Raw genomic sequence first — 27,227 nt, 5'->3', positions numbered from 1 at the left:
ACTTTTTCTCCTTGATAAATAATTTTGAAGACAGCAAACCCGTGACCTCTAATAATGAATTATATTAGACTCTAGAATGGGAAACTACATATACATTTTGGTGGAAACTGAAATGTGCATGTTTTGATTTGGTTGACAGAAGGGAGGGAAACCTTTCTCTCTGCTACTTCCAATAATGATGGTGCAGCTCCTTTCATGGATGGTGGCATTATTGTTGAGTGTGAGCTTTCTATGGGTGAGACTTTTCGCTTGTCTGTCTTAGGCAATGTCTTCAAGAGCATTTGAGCATTCACATAAAAGTTGAGGGGGAAGCACAGGAAAAAATGGACAGATTTGAAAAATCCTAGGCAAGCAGAGTTACTACACCAGTGCAGTATTGTGTTTACACCCAAGTGCCCACCGTAACGGCTGGGATGGAATTGGTCAGTCTTTAAAGCAGTTTATGTAAAATTTCCATTTTGTTTATCTAATAGTTGTGCGTTCATTCTAAACAGTTACTGCAAAAGACCCCTCTCGCCGACCTGCACTGTACAGATAGCAACGTCGGGAAGAGGCACGGATGCGAGACCGGTTCCTATCCTGGCAGCCACATTCTGTTCCGATAGGCAATCAATATTGATAGCATACAACAATGTGCTCCATCCAATCATAGAGAGAGTGGTAAGTAACAAAATCAGACAGTAAAGTTGCATTATTATTTTGTTAGTCTCTTTGCTATCTTGGGTGTTTGTCTGTTGACTGGAGGGAGGGGAACGGAGTACCTGCATTTTGTTCAGTCTGACGTAGGCCAATTGTCTCTCGAGTTTGGGGTAGTTTTATATTGTCTTCCTGAGAGCACTGGCAGTGTCAGACCAGAGTTTTGACTTTGCACCTGTAGTTATGTGCTACTGATCTTGTCGCAGAGGGCACTCGGTACCATGGTTTGCTGGTTGTTGCGTGTGTAAGTAAGCTGGATGTATAAATTGCACCTCATAGTTCGATTACAGCTGCTGTGCTATTTTATAAAAAGATCTGTGTGTAATTCTATCGCTATGGATGTAAAGTAAATGTAGATGCTGGTCTGGTGAAAATTGTGTCATATTCCACTTCATCTGGTGCAGTCCTAGCACATATTACAGAATTTAATGGAAGCTGAAGTAAGCAGTTTCGATTTGGAGATTGGATTTGGTTTAAGGATGGCCATTTTAGTGCACTGGTATATCCAAGTACTTTTTTAATGTCCGGCAACCCTGTGGAGATTGTACAATTAGCAACTTGAGAATGTTTTTGTTACCACGTTTAATTGGCTCTGGAATCCTGAAATGCTTATGGTGACTAAAATAAAGCCAATACTTTTGACACCATGTCAGCATCCTTCAAGGTTGGGTTGTAGCTGGGAAACTGAACTTTGAATGTTCGGTGCTCGAGTATCTGATCAGCTGTATGTTCTCTTTATTTACCTGCCCCCCCCCCGCCCCAGTCTAAGTTTAATTTAAACTCTTTGCTCCCAAATTTGTACGTTGCTTGGGCTGCTAAGTCGTAAGTTGAGATTGTACATAGTGCCTTAGTAATAGTCTTGTGCTGCTTTGTATAGATTATGCTCAAATAAATCTCCAAAGATAGAGATTGATGTGGGGGGTGCCATTAGGCCTATGTAGCTCATAGAAAGTTATTGGCGTTGAACTGCCTCTTTTTGCCTCCACTGCTCTACCCAGAAGACCATTCCAGACTTCAAATCTTTTTCCTGGAAAACCACATGTGCAGGAAGTGCCACTAACTGCTCGAGCTCAGAGTTTCTGAGCTTATAGGGCGGCTGGCGTCACTACAGTGCATACAGGAAGCTGACAGTTTTGTGGATAGCTGGTTTCAGAAGGTGGATATCCTGCAGCTACAGTGTGTTCAGGCAGAGAGGGAGTGGGTAATCACCAGACAGACTAGGAGGAACAGGCAGGCAGAGTCCCCTGGGAGTGCAGCACTCTCAAACTGGCATTCAGTGAGGGTGTTGACACCTCAGGGAGTGCAGTCAAGAGCAAATCCATGGCACTGTGGGAGACCCGGCTGCACTGAATTGTATCAGAGATTTCCTGTTATATTCCAGAAACATAGACTGAGTTTCATTGAAGGCCGTGACTGTGCTCCATTAGACACCTTTACTGAGTTGCATAAAAGACATTGAGTGGGCTGCACTGGAATTACCTGGACTAAACTTCATTGGACATAACTGCATTGAGTTTGGGGCAAAAGAAATGTAGTTGTTATAGGGGATTTGATAGTCGGGGATAGACAGGCATTTCTGCAACTGCTGGTGAGTCCCGCATGGTGTGTCACCTTCCTGGTGCCAGATAAATGACATCTGAGAGGGTGCAGAACATTTTGAGGGGGGAGGGGGAACAGCCAGAAATCATGGTCCACATGGGAACCAATGACATAGGAAGGAAAATGGTCGGGGTTCTGCAGTCAGATTTTCAGGAGCTAGGGAGGAAGTTCAAAAAGCAGGACCTCAAAGGTAATAATCTCTGGATTACTCCCAGTGCCACGCACTAGTGAGTATAGGAATAGTAGGATAAGACAGGTTAATGTGACTGGAGCAATGGTGCAGGAGGGAGGGCTTTAGATTTCTTGGGCATTGGCAGGAGTGATCAGTTCAAGATGGACGGGTTGCACCTCAATAGAGCAGGGACCAATGTGCTCACGGGGAGGTTAACTACTGCTGCAGGGGAGGGGGTTAAACTAATTTGGCAGGGGGGTGGGCACCAGGATGAAACAAAGGAGAAACAAGGTGCACAGAGGACTGGGAGGGACAAGTAGCACCAGAGTAAAGAATAGTTCAGAAGTAGGAGAGATCAGACAGGGGGCAAAGGCAAGGCAGGGGGCAAAGGCAAGGCAGTCTAAGATGAGATTGGAATGCATGTACGTAACTGCATGTAGCGTGGTAAATAAGGTTGGCGATCTGCAGGCCCAAGTCACCTCATGGGACTAAGATATAGGGCAATAACAGAGACCCGGCTTAAAAAAGGGGAGGATTGGGCACTTAATATTCCTGGCTGCAATGTATTCAGGGAAGACAGGGAAGGAAAGAACGGAGGGGGGTGAGGTGGCAGTATTGATTAAAGAAACTATTATAACACTGGAAAGGGATGATGTTGAGGGGTCAAAGATAGAATCTATTTGGTTAGAATTAAGGAAGAATAGAGGAGCTATTACACTACTGGCTGTGTATTATAGGCCATCAAATATTGGGAAGGAGATAGAGGAACAAATTTGCTGGCAAATTACAGAAAGATGCAAGCACTATAGAGTAGTGATAATGGAGGACTTTAATTATCCCAATATAGACTGGGACAATAACAGTGTAAAAGGCAAAAGGGGAGGAATTCCTGAAATGTGTTTGAGAACTTTCTGGAACAATGTTTCCAGCCCAACCAGGAAGGAAACAGTGCTGGATCTGGGGAATGAAGTGGGGCAAGTAGAGAATGTTTCAGTGGGGGGGGCATTTGGGGACAGTGATCATAACTTTTCTAAACCTAATGATATGGAAAAGGACAAGGAACAGTCAAATGTGAAAATGCTTAACTGGAGGAGGGAAAATTTGAGTGAGTTAAAAGAGGATCTTGCCCAGGTGGATTTCCCCAGGGGTCAGTATTAGGACCAGAGCTGCTCTTGATACATAATAATGACGTGCACTTGGGTATAGAGGATATAATTTTAAAGTTTGCTGATGTCATGAATCTTTGAAATGTAGTAAACAATGCGGAGGATAGTAACAGATTTCAGAAGGACATAGACTGGTGAAATGTGCAGACACATGGCAGATGAAATTTAATGCAGAGATGTGAAGTGATCCATTTTGGTAGGAAGTCAATGGGAATCAGGGGGAAAACTCTCCAGTGGCTGGAGTTATACCTAGCACAAAGGAAGATGGTAGTGGTTGTTCGAGGCCAGTCATCTCCGCTCCAGGATATCGCTGCAGGAATTCCTTAGGGCAGTGTCCTAGGCCCAACCATCTTCAGCTGCTTAATCAATGACCTTCCCTCCATCATAAGGTCAGAAATGGGGATGTTCGCTGATGTTTGCAGTGTTCAGTTCCAATTTGTAATCTCTTGGATGTTGAAGCAGTCCGTGCCTGTATGCAGCAAGACCTGGACAACATCCAGGCTTGGGCTGATAAGTGGCAAGTAACATTCACGCCAGACAATAACCAATCTCCCCTTGCCATTCAATGGCATTACCATCACCGAATCCCCCCACCATCAACATCCTGGGGGTCACCATTGACCAGAAACTTAACTGGACCAGCCACACATACTGTGGCTACAAGAGCAGGTCAGAGGCTGGGTATTCTGCAGCGTGTGACTCACCTCCTGACTCCCCAAAGCTTTTCCACCATCTATAAGGCATGAGTCAGGAGTGCGATGGAATACTCTCCACTTGCCTGGATGAGTGCAGCTCCAACAACACTCAAGAAGCTCGACACCATCCAGGACAAAGCAGCCTGCTTGATTGGCACCCCATCCACCACCCTAAACATTCACTCCCTTTACCACCGGTGCAGTGGCTGCAGTGTGTACCATCCACAGGATGCACTGCAGGAACAGCACCTCCCACCCCGTGACCTCTACCAGGTAGAAGGACAAGAGCAGCAGGCACATGGGAGCAACACCACCTGCACGTTCCCCTCAAGTCACACACCATCCTGACTTGGAAATCTATTGCTGTTCCTTCATCATCGCTTGGTCAAAATCCTGGAACTCCCTTCCTAACAGCACTGTGGGAGAACCTTCACCACACGGACTGCAGCGGTTCAAGAAGGTGGCTCACCACCACCTTCTCAAGGGCAATTAGGGATGGGCAATAAATGCTGGCCTTACCAGCGACGCCCACATCCCATGAATGAAGAAAAAAATGAGGCAATATAAACTAAATGGTACAATTTTAAAGGTGATGCAGGAACAGAGACACCTGGGTGTGCACTCTCTCAAATCTTTGGCAAGACAAGTTATGAAGGATGTCAAAGCCTTAGAGAGGGTACAGAAGACATTTACTGGAATGGTGCCAGGGATGAGGGACTTCAGTTATGTGGAGAAATTGGGGAAGCTGGGTTTGTTCTTAGAACAGACAAGGTTAAGGGGAGATTTGATAGAGGTGTTCAAAATCATGAATGATTTTGACAGAGTAAATAAGGAGAAACTGTTCCAGTGGCAGAACGGTTGGCAACCAGAGGTCACAGATTTAAGGTGATCGGCAAAAGAGCCAGAGGCAACATAAAGAATCACTATTTTTACGCAGCGACTTGTAATCTGGAATGCACTGCCTGAAAGGGTGGTGGAGGCAGATTCAGCAGTAACTTTCAAAAGGGAATTGGACAAACACTTGAAGGGAAAAAATTTACAGGGCTTTGGAGAGAGAGCAGGGGAATGGGACTAATTGGATAGCTCTTTCAAAGAGCCAGCACAGGCATGGTGGGCCAAATAGCCTCTTCCTGTGCTGTACCTATTATTATGAAACTATGAAATCCCTTTATGGGTCAAGAAGTGCCTCCTGACTTCAGTCCTGAACTTGTTGTTTACCAGTTGTACATATAACCCTTGTCTGACACCCATGATTTAATATTTAAAATAGTGCACTCGGTTAATCTTTTTATTCCACTTGAGTGAGTTCTCTGTTTGATAGGTGTAGATGTAACTGCATCAATAATGGCTGGTGTTTCTCATTTCAGACGTTGAATACCACCGAATCCCACATTTGTCTGGTGAGAGATATGCAGATGACTCTGCCACTCACAAGAGAAACTGCTGTAACAAAGGTAAGCTAAAGGATGAGATGTGACGTATCAGTTTGATTCTTCAGATTGGATGTCATTACACTCCTTGTAAAAAATTTCATACGGTGCTTCAGAGAATTTCAAATGAAGATTTTAAAAAATGTTTAATTTTCTGAGGAGCGTTGGCTGCATTTTGCAAGGCTGTTTATAATTTTTACACTCCTGTCCATCAAAGGGCTTTCCACTTTCCTGTATTGGAAAATACAGGAAGATTGGAAAATACAGAAATTTCAGCAAGAGTACATCCTTACTCTTGCTGAAATCGCTGACTCGTTGCAAAAATTCCTACATTCTTTCTCAGGTCCTTAAAAAAATCTGGAACATACTACATCCCTCACTGTTCCCTTGCTTCTATCGGGCTGATAAAACCCAAGCTTGGTATCCCCCTAATCAGTACTTCCTTATTTACCTCAACTTTGGTGTTCTGTACCGTGGGCTTGGCCAATTCACTGTAGTTTCTCAATTTGGGAAGGTATAAAAAACTTCTATGTAACACTCCCACCTAATAGCACTCCAAAAACAAATCCCATGACTGGGATGTTCCAGCTGTGAGCTCTAGGATCTTGGGTGATTAAGTGTAGAAGCTGACCGAGGTTACAATGCATGGTTTTCTGATATTGGAATCTTAGCCATATCCCGTCCTGGTTTTAATATTGAAGGCAAAACACTTTCTGTGCATTTAGGGAAACCAGCACAAATTGTACATGGAAAAGATGAATGTCTGACTGGTTAACCTGAAATGGCATGATGGTTTAACGGCTATGGGCAAAGTTATAAGATGTTTAAGCGTGCAGAAACTGTACTAGGTTTTCAGTTAACTATTCGCCTATTTTATCTTGTAGGTGAAAACTCCAATTGTCACATCTGGAGTTAAAGTGTTAGCACCTGGTATCCCTGGGCACAATACAAGCATGAAGTCCACATTGATGGAATCAAGGAAGAGTGAAGCTAAGAGGAGGAAGGGCACAGATAATGAGGTAATGTATTGACATCTTGACATTGCGTTCAGTGGTGGGCACAGATCCGATTCCCTTTTAACTTTGCCTTTCATTGTCTTTCTGGAACTTCAAATCTTAAAAAAGGGGAAGCAAACTGTCAAAGCATATACTGGTGCATAAAACCAAATCTGAAGGGATTCATTTCATGCTGATGAATTTGAGTAATCTGAAATTTAAAAAAAACCCTAAAGATTTCCCTTTCTCGCTGATCAAATTAAAGCTGTAGCATAATTTTAACCCATCTCTAAAGTCACTTGCAATATTTGGAGTTTCAGGTGGGAATGTAAACTCATAGTGGCTTAATTCACATTATCCAAATTAGAATTTTTTTAGTACTAAATTTCCACTTTGCCGAATTAATTAGTGTTTAATTCAACATGCTGGATAATTAAAAAATCTTAGTACTAAGAATGATCGAATTATCAGGAGCAGACTGTAGATTCAGTGGCTCACAAGCACTACAGTATTTAGAGGTTGCCAGTGTTAACCATGAACCTTAGTTGGACACGTGCAGAAAGAAACTTGTGACCCCACTTGAGAGCGACTGTGTGTGTGTTTAACTATTGTTTGTACTTTTTTCAGTGGAGTATTGAGGAGCGTCTGTGTGCCATGGATATCGATGTGATGAAAATGAAAAGAAAACCCGGCCTTCCACAGACTGACAGCTATGCTGTGCTGCTTGTACAAGGGTTAGAGAGCAGTGACTCATCTATTCTAAACGTAAGACTTTAATTGTGTGTACTGTCAGCTTTCTGTACAGACATGCAGTTTTTTCTGTTGGATAAGAAGGTTTTACATAGAATTGCATAGAATGTGTACAGCACAAAAACAGGCCATTTGGCCCAACTGGTCCATGCTGGTGTTTATGCTCCACAGGAGCCTCCTTCCACCCCTCTTCAACTAACCCTATCATCATAACCTTCTATTCCTTCCTCCCTCATGTGTTTTTCTCGCTTTCCTTAAATGCATCTATGCTAGTCGCCTCAATTACTCCTTGTGGTAGTGAGTTCCACATTCTAACCACTCCCTGGGTAAAGAAGTTTCTCCTGAGTTCCCTATTAGATTTATTAGTGACTATCTTACATTTATGGCCCCTAGTCTGGTCTCCCCCACAATTGGAAACAACATCTCTACATCTACTGTATCAAACTCTTTCATACTATTAAAGACCTCTACCAGGTCACCCCTCAGTCTTCTCTATCCTGGAGAAAGGAGCCCCAGTCTCTGCAATCTTTCCTGATAGTTATAACCTCTCAGTTCTGGTATCATCCTTGTAAATCTTTTTGCACCACGTCCAGTGCCTCTATATCCTTTTTGTAACGTGGAAACCAGAACTGTGATTGGTACTCTGTGCTTTGTGCATGCAGTTTCTGGAACTTGATATTTCATGATGAGTTTTATCATGAGGCCCCTAAACCCACTTCTGCTGCTAGTATCCATCAATACAACAGCACCTTGGTTCTGATTAGTTTCCCAGTTGTTTCTTCGACTTTGAGAAGTAGTTCACTGGGCACAATAATTTAGAACAAAAAGAAAAACAAGAATGTGTTAACAAACTCTGTCCCACTGGGCATTAAATCTGATCCTTTTTTTTTACAAAGTCTTGTTTTTTTTAAATCACTGCAGTATGGATAGTTATTGTTTTAGTCTTTAATTATTTCTTTGAGTTTTAAGTCATCTATCAATTTAGGTAACAGTTTTTAAGGTTTGTTGTATGTCACTGTAGTGGCAGTGCTGTCCACTTCTATACATGTTGAATCTGTTGCTATTATAGTTCAAAATTCCAAAAGCAGTTTTAAGTTAAGTGCCTCTGGTTTAGACTAAGTTGTGCCACTAGATGGCGACAATACTATTTTTGTAACGCCGTGTTACAGAGCAAGATAGTAAGGGTCAGGATCTGGGAATGTAATAATAAGAAAGAGGCAAACCAAGAGAATCCCAAATAAAATGCGTATGAGTGCAGTTTTAAAAACAGATTAATGGAACTAGAATCATGGATTAAAGTAGAAAATTATGACATTATAGCGGATGAAATGTGGCTGCAGCCGAGTTAGGATTACCAATTAAATATTCTGGGTTATAAAACTTTCGGGAGGGGGAGGGATTATGGCAATATTAATTAGAGATGACAGCGCAGCACTAGAGAGCAAGGATTTAAATGGAGAAGTGATCCTAGCAGAATCCCTTTAGGTTGAGCTGAGTCACCTTCTGGTAAAAACAAAAAATGCTGCAAGCTGTCAGCATTTCAGGCAGCATCTCTGGAGAGAGCATCAGAGTTCACGTTTCAGGTCAATGACTTTGTATCAGAACTGGAAGACGTTGGAGTTGAACAGCTTTTAAGCAAATACAAAGTCTGGGGAAAGGGGCCAGAAAAGAACAAAAGTCTGATAGGGTGGAGGGCAGGAGTGATTACATCCATTGCCCCCAACACTGCTCCCCTTCCCCTGGCATTTTCCCATGCACAGGAGATGCAACACCTGCCCTTTCACCACCTCCCTTTCCACTGTCCAGGGCCCCAAACCCACTTTCCAGGTGAAGCAGCAATTTATTTGTATCTCTTCCGCATGGAGTGGCCACATGGTCTGGGGAAACCAGAATTGAGGGTGGGGCTAGGGGGTAGGGCCGTATGTCCCCGTACCAAAAAGTATACAATGTAACAAATGTTACTCTGCTCATCTGGTGACACTGTGACCCCACTCAGCTGTTTGTGGGTTCAAGCCAGGGCCTGAACACATAATCTAGGTTTAAACTCCTGTGCAGTAAGGCTGCTTTATCCGGGGTGCTGGCCTTCATTAAACCAAGGCCCGTCTTGGTGGTTCTGGTGACACTTCAGTTGACATGGTGGTAGCTGAAGAAGTTGTGCTGGCTTTCTAGCTATTTTTCTGTCAACCAACATCGTCAGCTATGGATCCATTGGCGTTGCATGTCATTGCCAAATGACCACCCTTCAAAGTCATTTATTATATGTGAATTGCTTTGCCAAATTCAAACAGTGCTGACTGGTGAAAATGTTGGCAATTTTTAATGTGGCTTTTTCTTTAACCCTCCTCCCTCTCCAGAAAGTACTCCAGACAAAGAAGGATTCCTTGATAAAGAACACCATTGCCAGGTTACCTGTTCCTGCAGTAATTCCACTGCTTCAAGAGGTAAGGTTTGTGTAGTTGGACTAATAAGTTTAGAAAAAAGCATCAACAGGCAACAACAACAACTTGCATTTATATAACGCCTTGAACATAATAAAAATGCTCCAAGGTACTTCACAGGAGTGTTATCAAACAAAATTTGACACTGAGCCGCAGAGAGAGATTGGGACAGGTGACCGAAAGCTTTGTCAACGAAGTAGGATTTATTTTAAGTACGATTGCTTAACAGGTTACGGCAGCATAAGGTCGAGGGGGTGAAGCTTTAAAACTCCTGGGTAGTAACTCGTGAATGACATTTGGGTGTCTTCCATTTGCTTGTATGCTCAAAAGTTCCAGATCATATTGACTGTATTTTCTGTGGAGTCTCAGCTGGGTTAACTCATCTTTGATTATGACCACCAGCCAACTTTACTTGCATGGGAAGTTTCCCGGATTGTGTTCAGTTTTGGCTCAAGGCGATAGCGCCTTGTTTTGTTTCATTGCAATTCATAGTTTCTGTAGTAAATTTGATTCATGATCAGTTCGGTTTGACCATGTCAGCAATAGGCCTTTGCTGTGTTAATGCTGCAATATCATTACCGTAGTCGTTGATTGTATTCTTGAATTTTACAGGAAAATTGGGCTCCCAACAAATAATCAGGAAAAGCAGTTTTCCATTTTTATTGTATACAGATTCTAGAATCTGTACAGATTACTAACTTGAAATTTCAGTAGTCTCTGCTTTTTTTCCTTTAATTCCTTCAGTCCTCCCAAAAATCAAATTCTACTTATGTTTTGCCTCCTTTCAGTTGAAAGGAAAGGTAGGTGGGATATCAAATTCTTGGCAGCTTTTATGCCAGTCAAACTGGCTGCCTGTTTAATAGGAGGCAGGCTTGTGCAAGAAACCCCGTACTATCCAATCTGAGAACTGATTAAACCCATTTCAAGTCAGTCAGGCCTTGACTCAGCACAGGATTTTGTGGCATTCGAAAGGCTGTTTCTCGAAGCCCATGCTGATTTCTTCATTGTTTTTCCTTTCCCTCCCTTTTGAGGAAGTACCTGAGCTTAACCTCCATACATGCACAGCTGACGTTTACAAGTTGAAGTTGGGAATTAGAGAGTCCACATTTCATCATGAGGTGTCACACACCATGTTCATAGAATCATAGAAAGGTTCGAACACGGAAGGCCGCTATTCGGCCCATCGAGTCCGCGCCGGCTAGTCCCTATCCCCGTAGCCCTGCAAATTTTTTCCTTTCAAGTACTTATCCAGTTCCCTTTTGAAGGCCATGATTGAATCTGCCTCCACCACCCCCTCGGGCAGTGCATTCCAGATCCTAACCACGTGCTGTTTTTTTAAAAAAAAAAGTTTTTCCTCATGTCACCTTTGGTGGTTCTTTTGCCGATCACCTTAAATCTATGTCCTCTGGTTCTTGACTCTTCTGCCAATGGGAACAGTTTCTCTATCTACTCTGTCTAGACCCTTCATGATTTTGAATACCTCCATCAAATCTTATCGCAACTGTCTGTTCCAAGAAGAACAACTCCAGCTTCTCCAGTCCATCCACATAACTAAAGTCCCTCATCCCTGGAATCATTCTAGTAAATCTCTTCTGCACCCTCTAAAGGCCTTCACATCTTTCCTAAAGTGTGGTGCCCAGAACTGGACACAATACTCCAGTTGTGGCCGAACCAGTGTTTTATAAAGATTCATCATGGCTTCCATACTTTTGTACTCTATGCCTCTATTTATAAAACCCAGGGTCCCGTATGCTTTTTAAGCCACTTTCTCAACCTGCCCTGCCACCTTCAACTATTTGTGCACATATACCCCCAGGTCTCTCTGTTCCTGCACCCCCTTTAGAGTTGTGCCCAGTAGTTTATATTGCCTCTCCTCGTTCTTCCTATCGAAATGTATCACTTCGCATTTTTCTGCATTAAATTTCATCTGGCACGTGTCCGCCCATGCCACTAGCCTGTCTGTATCCTCTTTATGTCTGTCACTATCCTCCTCACTGTTCACCACCCTTCCAAGTTTTGTCATTTGGAAATTGTGCCCTGAACACACAAGTCCAAGTCATTAATATATATCAAGAAAAAGCAGTGGTCCCAGCACCGACCCCTGGGGAACACCACTGTACACCTCCCTCTTGTCTGAAAAACAACCGTTCACCACTACTCTGTTTCCTGTCACTTAGCCAATTCTGTATCCATGTTGCAAATGCCTCCTTTATTCCATGGGCCACAATCTTGATGATAAGCCTACCATGTGGCACTTTATCAAAGGCCTTTTGAAAGTCCACATATACCACATCAACTGCATTGCCCTCGTCTACTCTTTTCTGTTACCTCATCAAAAAACTCTATCAGGTTAATTAAACACAATTTGCCTTTAACAAATCTGTGCTGGCTTTCCCTAATCAATCCACACTCATCCAGTCGACTGTTAATTCTGTCCCGGATTATTGTTTTTAAAAGCTTCCCCACCACCGAGGTTGAACTGATTGGTCTATAGTTGCTGGGTTTATCCTTACACCCTTTTTTGAACAAGGGTGTAACATTTGTAATTCTCCAGTCCTCTGGCACCACCCCCGTATCTATGGATGTTTGGAACATAGGAACAGGAGTAGGCCATTCAGCCTCTCGTGCCTGCTCCACCATTTGATAAGATCATGGCTGATCTGTGATCTAACTCCATATACCCACCTTTGGCCCATAACCCTTAATACCTTTGATTGCCAAAAAGCTATCTATCTCAGATTTAAATTTAGCAATTGAGCTAGTATCAATTGCCGTTTGCAGAAGAGAGTTCCAAACTTCTACCACCCTTTGTGTGTAGAAATGTTTTCTAATCTCGCTCCTGAAAGGTCTAGCTCTAATTTTTAGACTGTGCCCCCTACTCCTGAATCCCCAACCAGCGGAAATAGTTTCTCTCTCTCCACCCTATCCGTTCCCCTTAATATCTTAAACTTCAATCAGATCACCCCTTAACCTTCAAAACTCTAGAGAATACAACCCCAACTTGTGTAATCTCTCCTCGTAACTTAACCCTTGAAGTCCGGGTATCATTCTAGTAAACCTACACTGCACTCCCTCCAAAGCCAATATGTCCTTCCGAAGGTGCGGTGCCCAGAACTGCTCACAGTATTCCAGGTGTGGTCTAACCAGGATTTTGTTTAGTAAGATTATGGCCAGTACCTCCGCAATTTCCAACCTTGCTTCCCTTAGCAGCCTAGGATGCATCCCATCTGGACCGGGCGACTTATCTACTTTAAGTACAGCTAGCCTTTCAAATACCTCATCTTTATCAATTTTTAGCCCATCCAGTATCACAACTATATCTTTTTTTTATTCGTTCATGGTTTGTGGGCGTCGCTGACAAGGCCAGCATTTATTGCCTATCCCTAATTGCCCTTGAGAAGGTGGTGGTGAGCCGCCTTCTTGAACCACTGCAGTCCGTGTGGTGAAGGTTCTCCCACAGTGCTAATCCTTTACTGAGACTCTGGAGCACCTTCCTTGGTAAAGACAGAAGCAAAGTACTCATTTAGTACCTCGACCATCCCCTCTGCCTCCATGGGTAGGTCTCCTTTATGGTCCCTAATCGGCCTCACCCCTCCTCTTACTACCCGTTTACTGTTTACATCTGTAGAAGACTTCTGGATTCCCTTTTATGTTGGCCGCCAGTCTATTCTCGTACTCCCTCTTTGCCCCTCTTATTTCCCTTTTCACTTCCCCTCTGAACTTTCTATATCCTGCCTGGTTCTCACTTTTGTGTTATCAACCTGACGTCATACGCCCCTTTTTTCCGTTTCATCTTACTCGCTATCTCTTTTGTCATCCAGGGAGCTCTGGCTTTAGTTGCCTTCTGTCTGCCTTGTAGCAATGTGCCTAGACTGTACCCGAACCATCTCCTTTATAAACGCCGCCCACTGTTCAATTACAGTTTTGCCTGCCAGTCTTTGATTCCAATTTACCCGGGCCAGATCTGTTCTCATCCCATTGAAATTGGCCCTCCTCCAATTGAGTATTTTTACTTTAGAGTGGTCCATGTCCTTTTCCATAGCTATTCTAAACCTTATGATCGCTGTTCCCTAATGATCGCTGTTCCCTAAACGCTCCCCCACTGACAATTGTTCCACTTGGCCCGCCTCATTCCCTAGAACCAAGTCCAGCAATGCTTCCTTCCTTGTTGGGCTGGAAACGTACTGGTTAAGAAAGTTCTCCTGAACACATTTCAAAAATTCCTCCCCCTCTTTGCCCCTTTGTTATCCCAGTCTATATTAGGATAGTTGAAGTCCCCAGTTATCACTACACTATAATTTTTGCACCTCTCTGTAATTTGTGCACATATACCCCCAGATCTCTCTGTTCCTGTACCCCTTTTAGAGTTGTGCTCTCCAGTTTATATTGCCTCTCCTCATTCTTCCTACCAAAATGTTTCTCCAATGTTGCACCCATCCCTTCTTCTGTGGAGCTGTAATTAATTCTGGATGCCCTATGCTGATTGGTAGCTTTCTATATAAAGTAATTTTTTTCTCTCTTTTTCTCTCCAGATCACAAAAAGATTGCAAGGTCACCCCTATAGGTGAGGTTTTAATTTTTGTAGTGGTTTCTTTTCAAGTACGCTAGTGTGAAATCTGATCTTATTTAACATGGTCCTTTTAACTGATTCTTTTTCCCTCCCTACCACACCGTAAGCTTATTAATCAAAAGCTGAAATCTGCTGTCCTGGCTTAGAAGTGTCCAAACTGCCATCCATGGTCCACACACAGCCCCTCAGCCCTGGCAGTCTGGCTGTCAAAGATCAGACTTCTCAGTTCTATTTTGTGCTTATGGTTCTCATTTGTTGATTTGATCTATTTGAATTTTGTATGCCCGGAGAATCGGAAAAGGCTATTCTAAGCGCTATTGCCTTATTGGTTAAATCCTCCACCAGAACACTAAGATCGGTTGGTATCAGCAACACAAGATAAACGCAGATTAATGAGAACTTTGATTTAAACTTTATAGGTGGTCTCTTGTTTCAAATACACACCTATGCGGCCCACAAAGACAGAAGGTTTCAAACATCCTTGACTTGGCGGATCAAGGCACCGCCCGATATAGTACTGAGCCATAGAGGCTAGGAAAGTCCCTGCCTCGATCCCTGCTTTGAGTGGAGTTAACCGATATCGGTCAGGGCTCTGTTGTGGTTGCTATTCCGTAACCTGTGCTGTAAAGTAAATCAGATCAGGGCAGAATTTGGATAGGCTCTGATTCCTTGGTAGTCTAATGGCTGCCGACACCCACTGCCAAGGTTCACACAGACACACACTGCCTATGGGTGAGGTGTCAGAGGGATGCGGAAACCATACTCTAATCCGAGTTGATGGCTTTAGGGGAGGAATTACTATAATTCTTTAAACCCAGGTTGTGGTGCTAAAGTTAGGGTAGAATTTTTTTGCTGCCCACTGAGCATTTTCTGTTTCCTTTATAAACACGGAGCTGTCTGTCTAGTTCTACTCCAGTCTTTCCTACAATTTAATTGTAGCAAAGGCCTAGAGATTTTGAGACCAGTGTGCCTTAAGACAATGTAAATGGATCTTACAACGGTTCCATTATAGTCATAAGTTGTAATATAACTTTTGTATACATTTGGCACGCATTTAATGTTTTGTTCTATCTTTTTACTGATAGTGCTGCGCTGATGGTCAAGTGGTTAAAGGCAGTCTTCACCCTACATGCCTCCTATCTGTCTACAGTAAGTAATACTGTTTGGTTTACTCAGTCTCAATGGTATATGAAAGACATGTTGAACATTAGCTTTGGCAGTCTTATTTGGGACCTTCAAACTTGCTTTTTTTTTCATTTAAAGTGTAGGAGATTTTGTTTAGTTTATGGACTGTTAAAGGGGTGGGGAGGAGAAGCCAATAAGGTTGCATCTGTTGACAGACCTGAAGCGCAGTACTGTCGCTTTCTGGGCCTTTTTTTGCTAGGATGCAAGATCAATTTCCTCGCGCTTTCTGCCTGCTCTCCCAGTGGCAGTTTGGATTGAATAGAGGAAAACATACCAACTGAATATGCACAACTGTGCTTGTATCATAAAGGTGTTTACCAGTTGTATCTTTTAAATGCACAACTGTACATTGTTGACCCTCACAGGAAGTGTGAGATACCATTTAAAGCCTCTTGGCTGTCGTACTTGTGTGTGTTGGGATAAGATGTTGGGTGTGGCTTTAGGTTGTTCTGTTTCTGGTAAAGGAGCAAGGCTGGGAGCATAGATAAACTATTCTCGTTTATAAAAAATAAATAAATTGAGTTTGTACGGTTTGACTAATTAGAATTTAGTGTTGCCTTTTATATGAAAGAATCTTTGGAGGATGGCACTGTAGAAATTGTGTAATTGCGATCTTCAAGTTTGGTTTAACAATCTTCAGCATTTACCTCGTGTATGTATTTTAAATAATTAAGCACTGTGTATGTTTTAAGAAAGTTGATTTTCGCAAAGTAGTGTGGTTTTGACTTTAGCTTGCACTACAGACTCCTGGCTGCTCCTTAGCTTGCACTAAAATGGTTGATTTCACTCTCTGCAGCTGCCCGATCTTGTACCACAGCTAGGAGTCCTGTACCAGCTGATGGAGAGCAGAGTGAAAACTCTGCAGAAACTCTCTCGCCTGCACGGCAAGCTTTACCTGCTAATTACACAGGTAAGGAGTGACTGTGTCTGTTGTTGAGGACGGTTACTGAGTACCAGATGTGCAGGGGAGAAAAAAATCTAGTGATTGTATGCATCTCACAAGAGTCTTGTTCAGGAGAGCTGCACAATGTACATTTCCCTAAAAGTCTTGCCTGTTCCATAAAGCTCTACCACTCTGCTTCTGAGGTACAGACGTTATGCTTTGCCTCAGATTTACCACTTGGTGCTGCCACAGTTGCAGTTGGGGGTGCTCTCTAGCAAACCTGTGTTGCTGCTGTTTTGGTGTAACTTGCTGCCCCATTGGGGAGCTAAATGTACCTGGCACCACTCTGAATATTAAAAACCAGAATTGCTGCTGTGCTTTGTTATAGTCGGATCAGGTTGCCCCTCTTAATCGAGCCTAGATTTCTGATGTGTTCTTCTTCACACATATTTTGATGCGAACGTAACATTCCCTGACAGATTTACTGAAGTTTGCCTGTGTTGTGAGTGTACTTGTGAAACTTATCAGCTGTGTTAATGCTGATTTGATATCCCTCAGGTTGCAGCATCAGAAAAAGCGCAAGATGTAACTAGTGTGAACCAAACAGCAAAATTAGTTTACGAGGAAGGTAAGGGCCAAATACATCTGTTAATGTGCATGTATGAAAGTTTTGTGTTCTCCAAGGTACTGTACATCTAGTAGATGAACTACAAATAACGAGAAAATGTGCAGCTGATTGAATTTAAATACTACTTTTAATGTATTAAAAACGATTGGAGCTGGAATCAAAAAAAAATGAACACTGAGCCAAAAGGGGATATTAGGAGAGATGGCCAAAAGCTGAGCTGAGCTTCCAACCTCATATTCCTCCATGGTGAGTTTTATGGAGGGCCTTAAAGGAACAGGGATGTGGAGAGACAGTTAGGTTTAGGAAGGAATTCAAGTTTGGGGCCTAGATGACTGAATGCATGGCTTCCAATGGTGGGTTGAAGGGGAGGATGCAGCAGAAGCCAGAGCATGGACTTCAGGAAGGAGGGTGCAGAGATAGGTAGGGGCAAGGCCGTGAAGGGATGAGAATTTTAAACGTGAGGTGTTGGGCGACTGGTAGTCAGTGTAGCAAGGACAGGAGTGTAGGTGAGCTGGACTTGGTGTGGGATAGGATATGGGCAGCTGAGTTCTGGACGAGCTGAATTTAACGGAACGTGGAGGATGGGAGGCCGACCAGGAGAGCATTGGAATAGGTGTATCTGGTGGTGTCAAATTCACAGATGAGGGTTTCAGCAGCCGATGAGCTGAGGTAGGGAATGGAGGTGAACGTGGGCGGTCTTTGTGATGGAAGGAATACAAGGTTGGAAGCTCAGCATGGGATTGAGTAGGATGCTGAGGTTGCCAACAGTCTGATTCAGACAGTGACCGGGGAGGAGGATGCAATTGGTGGCACTGGTGTGGAGTTTGTAGTGAGGGCCACCAAGGGGCAGCATGTCGATGAGGAAGAAGAGGAAGCCAAGTATAGATCCATGGGAGGCTCCAGAGGTAACAGTGCGGGGTGAGACGAGTAGCCATTGCTGGAGATGCTCTAGTTACAAGCAGATAGGTAAGAAGGTTTTGTCCTGTGAAAAATCTTGAGGGTAATTTGTATGATTGATAATGGAGTTCTAGTATTCCGATTCTAAGAGTAGTGGGTTGAAATTATTTTATTGGAATGAGTGGAAAAGACACAAGGAACATAGTGTGCATCTATTGACAGACCTGAAGTTCAACTCTATAACTTTTTGGGTTTATTCACTGAGATGCAAGATCAAGTTTCTTCGCGCTTTCTGCCTGCTCCCCTAGTGGCAGCTCAGTTTGATTAGAAGAATACATGCTATTACAGGGTAACCTGAGTAGTGCAGAGTGCACTATTCATGGCACTTAAGTTGGAGATGCTTATGTACGAACTCATCACTGTGTCTTACTATAATCTGTTTATAAGTAATGTCCTTTTGGTTATTGTGTATCTCTAAATGAGTACTGTCCACCAATTTAATCTTGTAATGTGAACCAAAGAAAAATGGTTTACGTGGAGTAACTGCCAAGCAGTCATGATTTCCCTAGTAAAGAACACTTCCTCCTGCCTTTCCCATGACATTTTCCTACTGCTGATGTTGACGTCTGTATCTTCATTGGATTATATACTCCAATTGGACATCTAACAATAGTTAAGTATTTGCTCTTTGAAACATTCCCAAAACCACATCTCCTTGTCACCTCTTTCCCTTCAAAGGATGTTTAAAAATGCATCTGTACAAGTTGTATTGTGGTTCTCTGGTATTAACTGGAATTATTTTATTTCTGTCCTTTCTAGAATCATCGGAAGATGAAAACTCAGAAGATGAGTTGATGGCAGATCAGGATTCCGATGTAAGTGTAACTGGGCCCTTAAAGCACATTCCTGGTCTTCCCCAGAAGTCTCCTTTTAATGTCATAGTTCAATTTGACTTGAAAAAAGGGAACTGGTTAGTGTTTGTCCTCAGTCTATTCAGGTTCCTCCTCACTTATTGCCCCAAAATTAAGGTGAATACTTTTCCCTTGTGACTCCCTTTTGCCTCAATATCTCTTCTGACAAATTTGAGGAGCAAACTGGTCTCTGGTTTTATTTATCCCTCACTAGTTTCAACACTGAATTATGCGTGCAGTTTTGTGGCTCCATGTGGCTCACAGCGTTACGTGTCTAATAATAGGGAGGGAAGTGGCGACTCTTGTTATAATGGTGTGCACTAGACTCTATTACAACAATATTTCATGGTTCTTGTGTACAATGCAATGTTCCGTGGAGTTAGTATGACTGGTTTACAGTAATTACAATTAGATTGCTGCATGACTGCAATTGCTACACTAGTACAAACTCTAACTTTGGATTGGAGTGAAAGTTTCCCTTTTTTTCCTCCCTAGAAATGAATGTGTCCTTGCCAAGAAAAAGGATGTTTGTATTGAGGATGGTATAATTTCCTATTTCAGACATCCATTGTCTGTATTAAGTCCAATATAATACTGCTAGCTGTAAAATTCCCCCAGCTCCTCCCTAACAAAGGATGGAGATTTTCTTCTTGTGGCAAAATCATAAACTTGAATATAAAGAACTTGTTTATGATTTTGTTACAAATAGCACCCCTCACTTCCACCCTCTTCAGCACCCCCTACTGTGCCAGTGTAAATTCTATAATTTTCTACACTCATTCTTTAAGCGAGATTGCCAGTGTAATACCAGCTTGTGCTGAATTGGGCACAGCATTTTGTAGTCGTGTACTATGTCCACTAGACTTGACTGAGACTGCCCAACTCATTTCAAATAGGGCTAAAGAGTTGGTGCAGGAGGGAGGGTTTCAGTTTCCTGGATCACTGGGCCTGCTTCTGGGGAAGGTGGGACTTGTACAAGTCGGACGGGTTGCACCTGAACCAGAGCGGGAAAAATATCCTTGCGGGGAGGTTTGCTAGCACTGTTTAAACTAACTTGGCAGGGGGATGGGATACAGAGTGGAGCTACAATAGGGGGTGATGTGCAGCCAAATATAGAGAAAAAAACAAGTCAGCTTGGAAGACAGGGCAAATATGTGAGGGCAAGGCTGGATGGCATCTATTTTAATGCAAGGAGTCTTGCGAATAAGGTGGATGAACTGAAGGTGTTGATAAACACATGGGAGTATGATATTGTTGCTGTCACAGAGACATGGTTGAGGGAGGGGCAAGACTGGCAGCTCAATATTCCGGGGTACAGAATCTTCAGGCGAGACAGAGGGGGAGGTATAAGAGGAGGGGGGGGTCGCAATATTAATTAAAGAATCAATTACTGCCATAAGGAGGGATGATATATTAGCAGGTTCCTCTAATGAGGCCATATGGGTGGAGCTTAAAAACAAAAAGGGGGCAAGCACTTTGATGGGAGTGTACTATAGGCCCCCAAACAGTCAGGGGGAGATAGAGGAACAGATATGTAGGCAAATCTCAGAAAATTGTGCAAATAATAGGGTAATAATAGTGGGGGATTTCAACTTCCCCAATATTAACTGGGATACTCAGAGTGTAAAAGGCTTAGAGGGTACAAAATTCTTAACGTGCATCCAGGAGAGCTTTTTGAGCCAGCATGTAGAAAGTCCTACAAGAGAGGGGGCGGTACTGGACCTAATTCTAGGGAATGTGGCCGGCCAAGTGGAAGAAGTGCTAGTAGGTGAGCACTTTGGTGACAGTGACCATAATTCGGTGAGATTTAAGGTGGTCATGGAAAAGGACAGGGAGGAGCCGGAAATAAAGGTTCTAAATTGGGGGAAGGCTGATTTTAATAGGATAAGGCAGGATCTGGCCAAAATGGACTGGGATCAGCTGCTTGTAGGAAAATCCGCATCGGAGCAATGGGAGTCTTTCAGAAGGGAGATTGAGACCATACAATGGCAACATGTTCCCGTAAAGGTCAAGGGTGGTTCCAAGAACTCCAGGGAACCTTGGATGTCAGGGGATATACGAGAATGGATTAGGAAAAAAAGGAGGGCTTTTGGCAGATACAAAAGGCTAAAGACGGAGGAAGCCCTAGAGGAGTACAAAAAGTGCAGGGGGATACTTAAAAAAGAAATTAGGAGATCAAGGAGGGGCCATGAAATAACACTGGCGAGCAAAATAAAGGAAAATCCTAAGATGTTTTATAAGTATATTAAGGGTAAGAGGATAACTAGGGAAAAAATAGGGCCCATTAGGGACAAAAATGGCAATGTGTGTGTGGAGCCGGCAGATGTAGGAGGGGTTCTAAATGAATTTTTTGCATCTGTTTTCACTATGGAGAAGGACGATGTAGACATAGAAATACGGCAGGGGGACTGTGATATACTCGAACATATTAACATCGAGCGGGAGGAGGTACTGGCGGTTTTAGCAGGCCTAAAAATGGATAAATCCCCAGGCCCGGACGAAATGTATCCCAGGCTACTGTGTGAGGCAAAGGAGGAGATTGCGGGGGCTCTGACACATATATTCAGAACCTCTCTGGCCACAGGGGATGTGCCAGAGGACTGGAGAACCGCTAATGTAGTACCATTATTCAAGAAGGGGAGTAGGGAAAAACCGGGGAACTACAGGCCAGTGAGCCTAACATCAGTGGTAGGAAAATTATTGGAAAAAATTGTGAAGGACAAAATTAGTCTCCACTTGGAGAAGCAAGGATTAATCAGGGATTGTCAACATGGTTTTGTCAAGGGAAGATCATGTCTGACTAATTTGATTGAATTTTTTGAGGGGGTGACTAGGCGTGTGGATGAGGGTAACGCAGTGGATGTGGTATACATGGATTTCAGTAAGGCCTTCGATAAAGTCCCCCACAGGAGACTGGTCAAGAAGGTACGAGCCCATGGAATCCAGGGTGCCTTGGCACTTTGGATACAAAACTGGCTTAGTGGCAGAAGGCAAAGGGTGATGGTCGAAGGTTGTTTTTGTGACTGGAAGCCTGTGGCCAGTGGGGTACCACAGGGATCGGTGCTGGGTCCCTTGCTGTTTGTGGTCTACATTAATGACTTGGATATGAATGTAAAAGGTATGATCAGTAAGTTCGCTGATGATACAAAGATTGGTAGGGTGGTAAATAGCGAGGAGGATAGCCTCAGTCTGCAGGACGATATAGATGGGTTGGTCAGATGGGCGGAACAGTGGCAAATGGAATTTAACCCAGAAAAGTGCGAGGTGATGCACTTTGGAGGGACTAACAAGGCAAGGGAATACACAATGAATGGGAGGACCCTAGGCAAGACAGAGGGTCAGAGGGATCTTGGTGTGCAAGTTCACAGATCCCTGAAGGCGGCGGAACAGGTAGATAAGGTGGTAAAGAAGGCATATGGGATACTTGCCTTTATTAGCCGAGGCATAGAATATAAGAGCAAGGAGGTTATGATGGAGCTGTATAAAACACTGGTTAGGCCACAGCTGGAGTACTGTGTGCAGTTCTGGTCGCCGCACTACAGGAAGGATGTGATCGCTTTGGAGAGGGTGCAGAGGAGATTCACCAGGATGTTACCAGGGCTGGAGCGCTTCAGCTATGAAGAGAGACTGGGAAGATTGGGTTTGTTTTCCTTGGAGCAGAGGAGGCTGAGGGGGGACATGATTGAGGTGTACAAAATTATGAGGGGCACAGATAGGATGGATACTAAGGAGCTTTTTCCCTTCGTTGAGGGTTCTATAACAAGGGGACATAGATTCAAGGTAAAAGGCGGGAGGTTTAGAGGGGATTTGAGAAAGAACTTTTTCACCCAGAGGGTGGTTGGAGTCTGGAACTCACTGCCTGAAAGGGTTGTGGAGGCAGGAACCCTCACAACATTCAAGAAGCATTTGGATGAGCACTTGAAATGCCATAGCATACAAGGCTACGGACCAAATGCTGGAATATGGGATTAGATTAGACAGGGCTTGATGGCCGGCGCGGACGCGATGGGCCGAAGGGCCTCTATCCGTGCTGTATGACTCTATGACTCTATGATTCGAGGGTCATCAAGTCAAGTCAGCCCAAATTCACACTTGCATTTTGGAATGAAGAGGTTCTACCTCACTGCATAACTCGGTCCCCTAAAATGTACAGCATTTTGAGGTTAAAACCACAAAATTGATACGCAGTATCAGCACTTTCTGTTTCCGTTTTCCTTTTTTTTAAAAAAAAGATTTTGTAGTCTGCTTTGTGGCGGGAGAGGTAACTACTTTAAGTATACTTAATCAATTGCAAACAATTTTACAACACCAAGTTATAGTCCAGCAATTTTATTTTAAATTCACAAGCTTTCGGAGGCTTCCTCCTTCCTCAGGTGAACGATGTGAAAATGAAATGTACAAACTGTCTGTAATCACCAAGCATTGTTCTGTGATTTATAAATGCGATTTCATTTCGAGGATTTCATTTCCAACCACGTTCACCTGAGGAAGGAGGAAGCCTCCGAAAGCTTGTGAATTTAAAATAAAATTGCTGGACTATAACTTGGTGTTGTAAAATTGTTTACAATTGTCAACCCCAGTCCATCACCGGCATCTCCACATCATGGCTACTTAATCAAGATTAGCCTTGATCTCAACCTTGGTGTTTTTTGTCTGGTTCTGTTTGTTTATAGAGCTTCTTACCTGAAGTTCAGTAGGTCAGAATTGGAGGTTATTGTCTGTAACTTCCATGACTGATCAGGCACTCAGATTGTTTAGAATCATATATGAAGATTGAGCAAGTGTGAGCAGGGGGAAGTCTGAGGGAGAGACAAGTTATCCAAATTATTCTTTGAATTAGGAAGTCTCCTTCGAATTTTATTTAAAAGGCTCCTGATTCATTAGGATGGGCGTAGTCTTTGGATTTTTTTGGAGATGGGGAACGGGGAGGAGGGATTGAGCAAAAAATGTAAGTATTGCATCTATTGACAGACCTGAAGCACAGCACTGTGGCTTTCTAGGTTCTTTTCCAATTAGATGCAAGATCAAGTTCCTTGCGCTTTCTGTTTGCTCCCCCTAGTAGCAACTCAGATTGAATAGAGGAATACACAGTAACAGTGTGAGGTGTATAATGCAAAGTAAACCTGGCAGGTACATGTTACCAGTCTGTATGATCATTGCAACTTGCTTATTAGGTACAATGCAGCTTAATTTTGATTCTGTTGCCCGTGTCTTTTTGGGAGAAAACCAGTAGATCCTCGTGTCCAGCAGCTAGAGATGAGCAAAGGGACATTTTGCAAGGTTTTTTTTAAGCAGATTCCCCAGCACATCCGCTCCACTAAATTCTGAAATGGATATTTATGGGGATCTGCAAACTAAGATGCACGTCCAGGACCGATGGTTTATTTTCCATAAGTGGTTCATTGAGCACACAAGTCACTTGATCGGGCCTTGCAAGCTACATCTGCGGCAATGCCTGTGGGTTGCACTGTGTTTGAGATCCATTTATGCAGTTCATACAAAGCCAACCTGTTTTAGGATCGGTTTAATATTTTTAGTCTGTCGGTTTTCTGGTTCATTTAACATACGACTCAGCCGCACACCTGGTCTCGAGTCTGGGTTTGAGCTGCAGCTTGGTGGGTGAGGTGCACAGCAGACCTTGGCGTAAAATAGGCTGGTGCCAATTTGTGGACAACCATTTTCAGTTAACTTTTTGATTTTAAAAATATCCTTTTATCAACATTTAGTGAACTTTAGACATTCAAAAGCATCGGGCTGTTAAGCCTGGACTTTATTTCCTGGTGTGATTGGAGTTAACATTAAAATATATTCTGAGGCTGTGTCTCATTAGGAACTAATTTTAGTCAGATTCTCCACGTTGTGTGTATCCCCTCCAGTAACTTTTTCAAAATGTAAAAGTACATCAGAATTGATTTTATGTGGAAATTGTAAGAAAATGTGTACTTTCAGTTTCTTAATTTTCGCATTCCCCACTCTATGTATATGAACAACTGTGAGTCATAGGAAATATTGTAATACATATCCAATATTTTAAAACCAGGAGAACTGGGAGGAGGAAGAGGAGAGAACAGACGACCCAAAAACGCGTAGTGACAAAGAAATCAGCGAAGACTCTGGAGAGGACTTGCACACAGAGAACGAAAGTGAAGAGGAATAAAACCATTTTTAAAAAAAATATTGACTGCATACTCTGCACACTTGGGCCAATGAATCTGACCTGGGCATCTGAATTTGTTTTTTTCCCGCAGAAACTTTACTTTTTCTTTAGTTTGGAAAGCAGATGACAGACTGGCAGTCAAGAGTACGTTAAGAATTGTTCGTGCACTTTGGATTCCAAGGAATATTTGACTGTATTGATGGTGCACAGCTCACAGATATATATTTCTGCAACCATGTTTCTAATGCAGGCCGTTTTTGGAACACATTTATATGTGGTGTGACTTGCCACAGGCAGCAATGTGGTAATAACTCGTGACCACTTGGAGAGGGGTGGGAGGGTGGACAGATACCCAGTCATCTAATTCATGGCTACTCCCGTTGCATTTTAATCTGATATGGGGACATACAGTTTGGATGTGAAATATGCAGCATTATGGGGTTATTCCTGGATATTTCGGTTCTGGCAGTTAGCCAGCTAGGTCCCACACTTTCAGGTTAGTATGCTACAGTATGTAGTCATTAGCTAGTTGACAGACTTGTGTATATTTGTCTATAAAATCAGTGGTTTACAGCAATTAAGGCTGTGTTCTCCTTTGTAAAGTGAATAAACCTGATTCTCCTTTACAATACTGTGTTCTGTAGTTTTTAAGGTCATTGGCAGAGAACACACAGCATTGGAAAAGGCATTAGTTCTATTGTGAACTCTACCATACTCGTATACATATATTTAGAAGGAGATAGATATATTTCTTAATGATCAAGGGATATGGGGAAAAAGCAGGAACAGGGTACTGAGTTAGACGATCAGCCATGATCATTTTGAATGACGGAGCAGGGCCGAATGGCCTAATCTTGCTCCTATTTTCTATGTTTCTATACTCATTTAATCCCTTAATGAAAATTTTATATAACCAATATCCGATGCTAAAAGTAACTTCAGATTATTTAAGAACATAAGAAATAGGAGCAGGAGTAGGCCAATCGGCCCCTCGAGCCTGCTCCGCCATTCAATAAGATCATGGCTGATCTGATCCTAACCTCAAATCTAAATTCATGTCCAATTTCCTGCCCGCTCCCCGTAACCCCTAATTCCCTTTACTTCTTGGAAACTGTCTATTTCTGTTTTAAATTTATTTAATGATGTAGTAGCTTCCACAGCTTCCTGGGGCAGCAAATTCCACAGACCTACTACCCTCTGAGTGAAGAAGTTTCTCCTCATCTCAGTTTTGAAAGAGCAGCCCCTTATTCTAAGATTATGCCCCCTAGTTCTAGTTTCACCCATCCTTGGGAACATCCTTACTGCATCCACCCGATCAAGCCCCTTCACAATCTTATATGTTTCAATAAGATCGCCTCTCATTCTTCTGAACTCCAATGAGTAGAGTCCCAGTCTACTCAACCTCTCCTCATATGTCTGCCCCCTCATCCCCGGGATTAACCGAGTGAACCTTCTTTGTACTGCCTCGAGAGCAAGTATGTCTTTTCTTAAGTATGGACACCAAAACTGTATGCAGTATTCCAGGTGCGGTCTCACCAATACCTTAAATAACTGCAGCAATACCTCCCTGTTTTTATATTCTATCCCCCTAGCAATAAAAGCCAACATTCCGTTGGCCTTCTTGATCACCTGCTGCACCTGCATACTAACTTTTTGATTTTCTTGCACTAGGACCCCCAGATCCCTTTGTACTGCAGTACTTTCCAGTTTCTCGCCATTAAGATAATAACTTGCTCTCTGATTTTTCCTGCCAAATTGCATAACCTCACATTTTCCAATATTGTATTGCATCTGCCAAGTCTCCGCCCACTCACCCAGCCTGTCTATATCCCCTTGTAGGTTTTTTATGTCCTCCTCACTCTCTACTTTCCCTCCCATCTTTGTATCATCTGCAAACTTTGATGTTACACTCGGTCTCTTCCTCCAAATCGTTAATATAGATTGTAAAGAGTTGGGGACCCAGCACCGACCCCTGCTGAACACCACTGGCTACTGGTTGCCAGTCCGAGAATGAACCATTTATCCCAACTCTCTGCTTCCTGTTAGATAACCAAT

General features: G+C 43.0%; 1 protein-coding gene and 3 non-coding genes across 4 annotated transcripts in view; all 4 read left to right on the top strand.

Moving 5' to 3' along the window:
- Nucleotides 1-25,801, top strand: part of wdr43 (WD repeat domain 43) — a 54,119-nt gene extending 28,318 nt beyond the window's left edge. The window contains exons 8-18 of the mRNA XM_067985130.1: nt 495-660; nt 5,696-5,782; nt 6,643-6,777; nt 7,381-7,518; nt 9,858-9,944; nt 14,474-14,505; nt 15,597-15,660; nt 16,493-16,606; nt 17,138-17,207; nt 18,924-18,979; nt 25,056-25,801. Of these exons, the coding sequence (XP_067841231.1) occupies nt 495-660; nt 5,696-5,782; nt 6,643-6,777; nt 7,381-7,518; nt 9,858-9,944; nt 14,474-14,505; nt 15,597-15,660; nt 16,493-16,606; nt 17,138-17,207; nt 18,924-18,979; nt 25,056-25,172 (1,066 nt within the window). The 3' untranslated portion in view covers nt 25,173-25,801. The remainder of the gene's footprint in view (nt 1-494; nt 661-5,695; nt 5,783-6,642; nt 6,778-7,380; nt 7,519-9,857; nt 9,945-14,473; nt 14,506-15,596; nt 15,661-16,492; nt 16,607-17,137; nt 17,208-18,923; nt 18,980-25,055) is intronic.
- Nucleotides 15,836-15,970, top strand: LOC137322394 (small nucleolar RNA SNORA31). The gene has a single exon (XR_010963103.1). It is a non-coding gene; the product is annotated as a small nucleolar RNA SNORA31 (small nucleolar RNA).
- On the top strand, nt 18,311-18,444 carry LOC137322392 (small nucleolar RNA SNORA31). The gene has a single exon (XR_010963101.1). It is a non-coding gene; the product is annotated as a small nucleolar RNA SNORA31 (small nucleolar RNA).
- LOC137322393 (small nucleolar RNA SNORA31) lies at nt 23,971-24,106 on the top strand. Its single transcript, XR_010963102.1, has one exon. It is a non-coding gene; the product is annotated as a small nucleolar RNA SNORA31 (small nucleolar RNA).
- Nucleotides 25,802-27,227: the final 1,426 nt, after the last annotated feature.

The sequence above is a fragment of the Heptranchias perlo genome, chromosome 5 (genome assembly GCF_035084215.1).
Source record: "Heptranchias perlo isolate sHepPer1 chromosome 5, sHepPer1.hap1, whole genome shotgun sequence".
NCBI classification, from domain to species: Eukaryota; Metazoa; Chordata; class Chondrichthyes; order Hexanchiformes; family Hexanchidae; genus Heptranchias; species Heptranchias perlo.
Note: the sequence above shows the minus strand (reverse complement) of the source record. Positions and strands in the feature narration are given on the sequence as shown.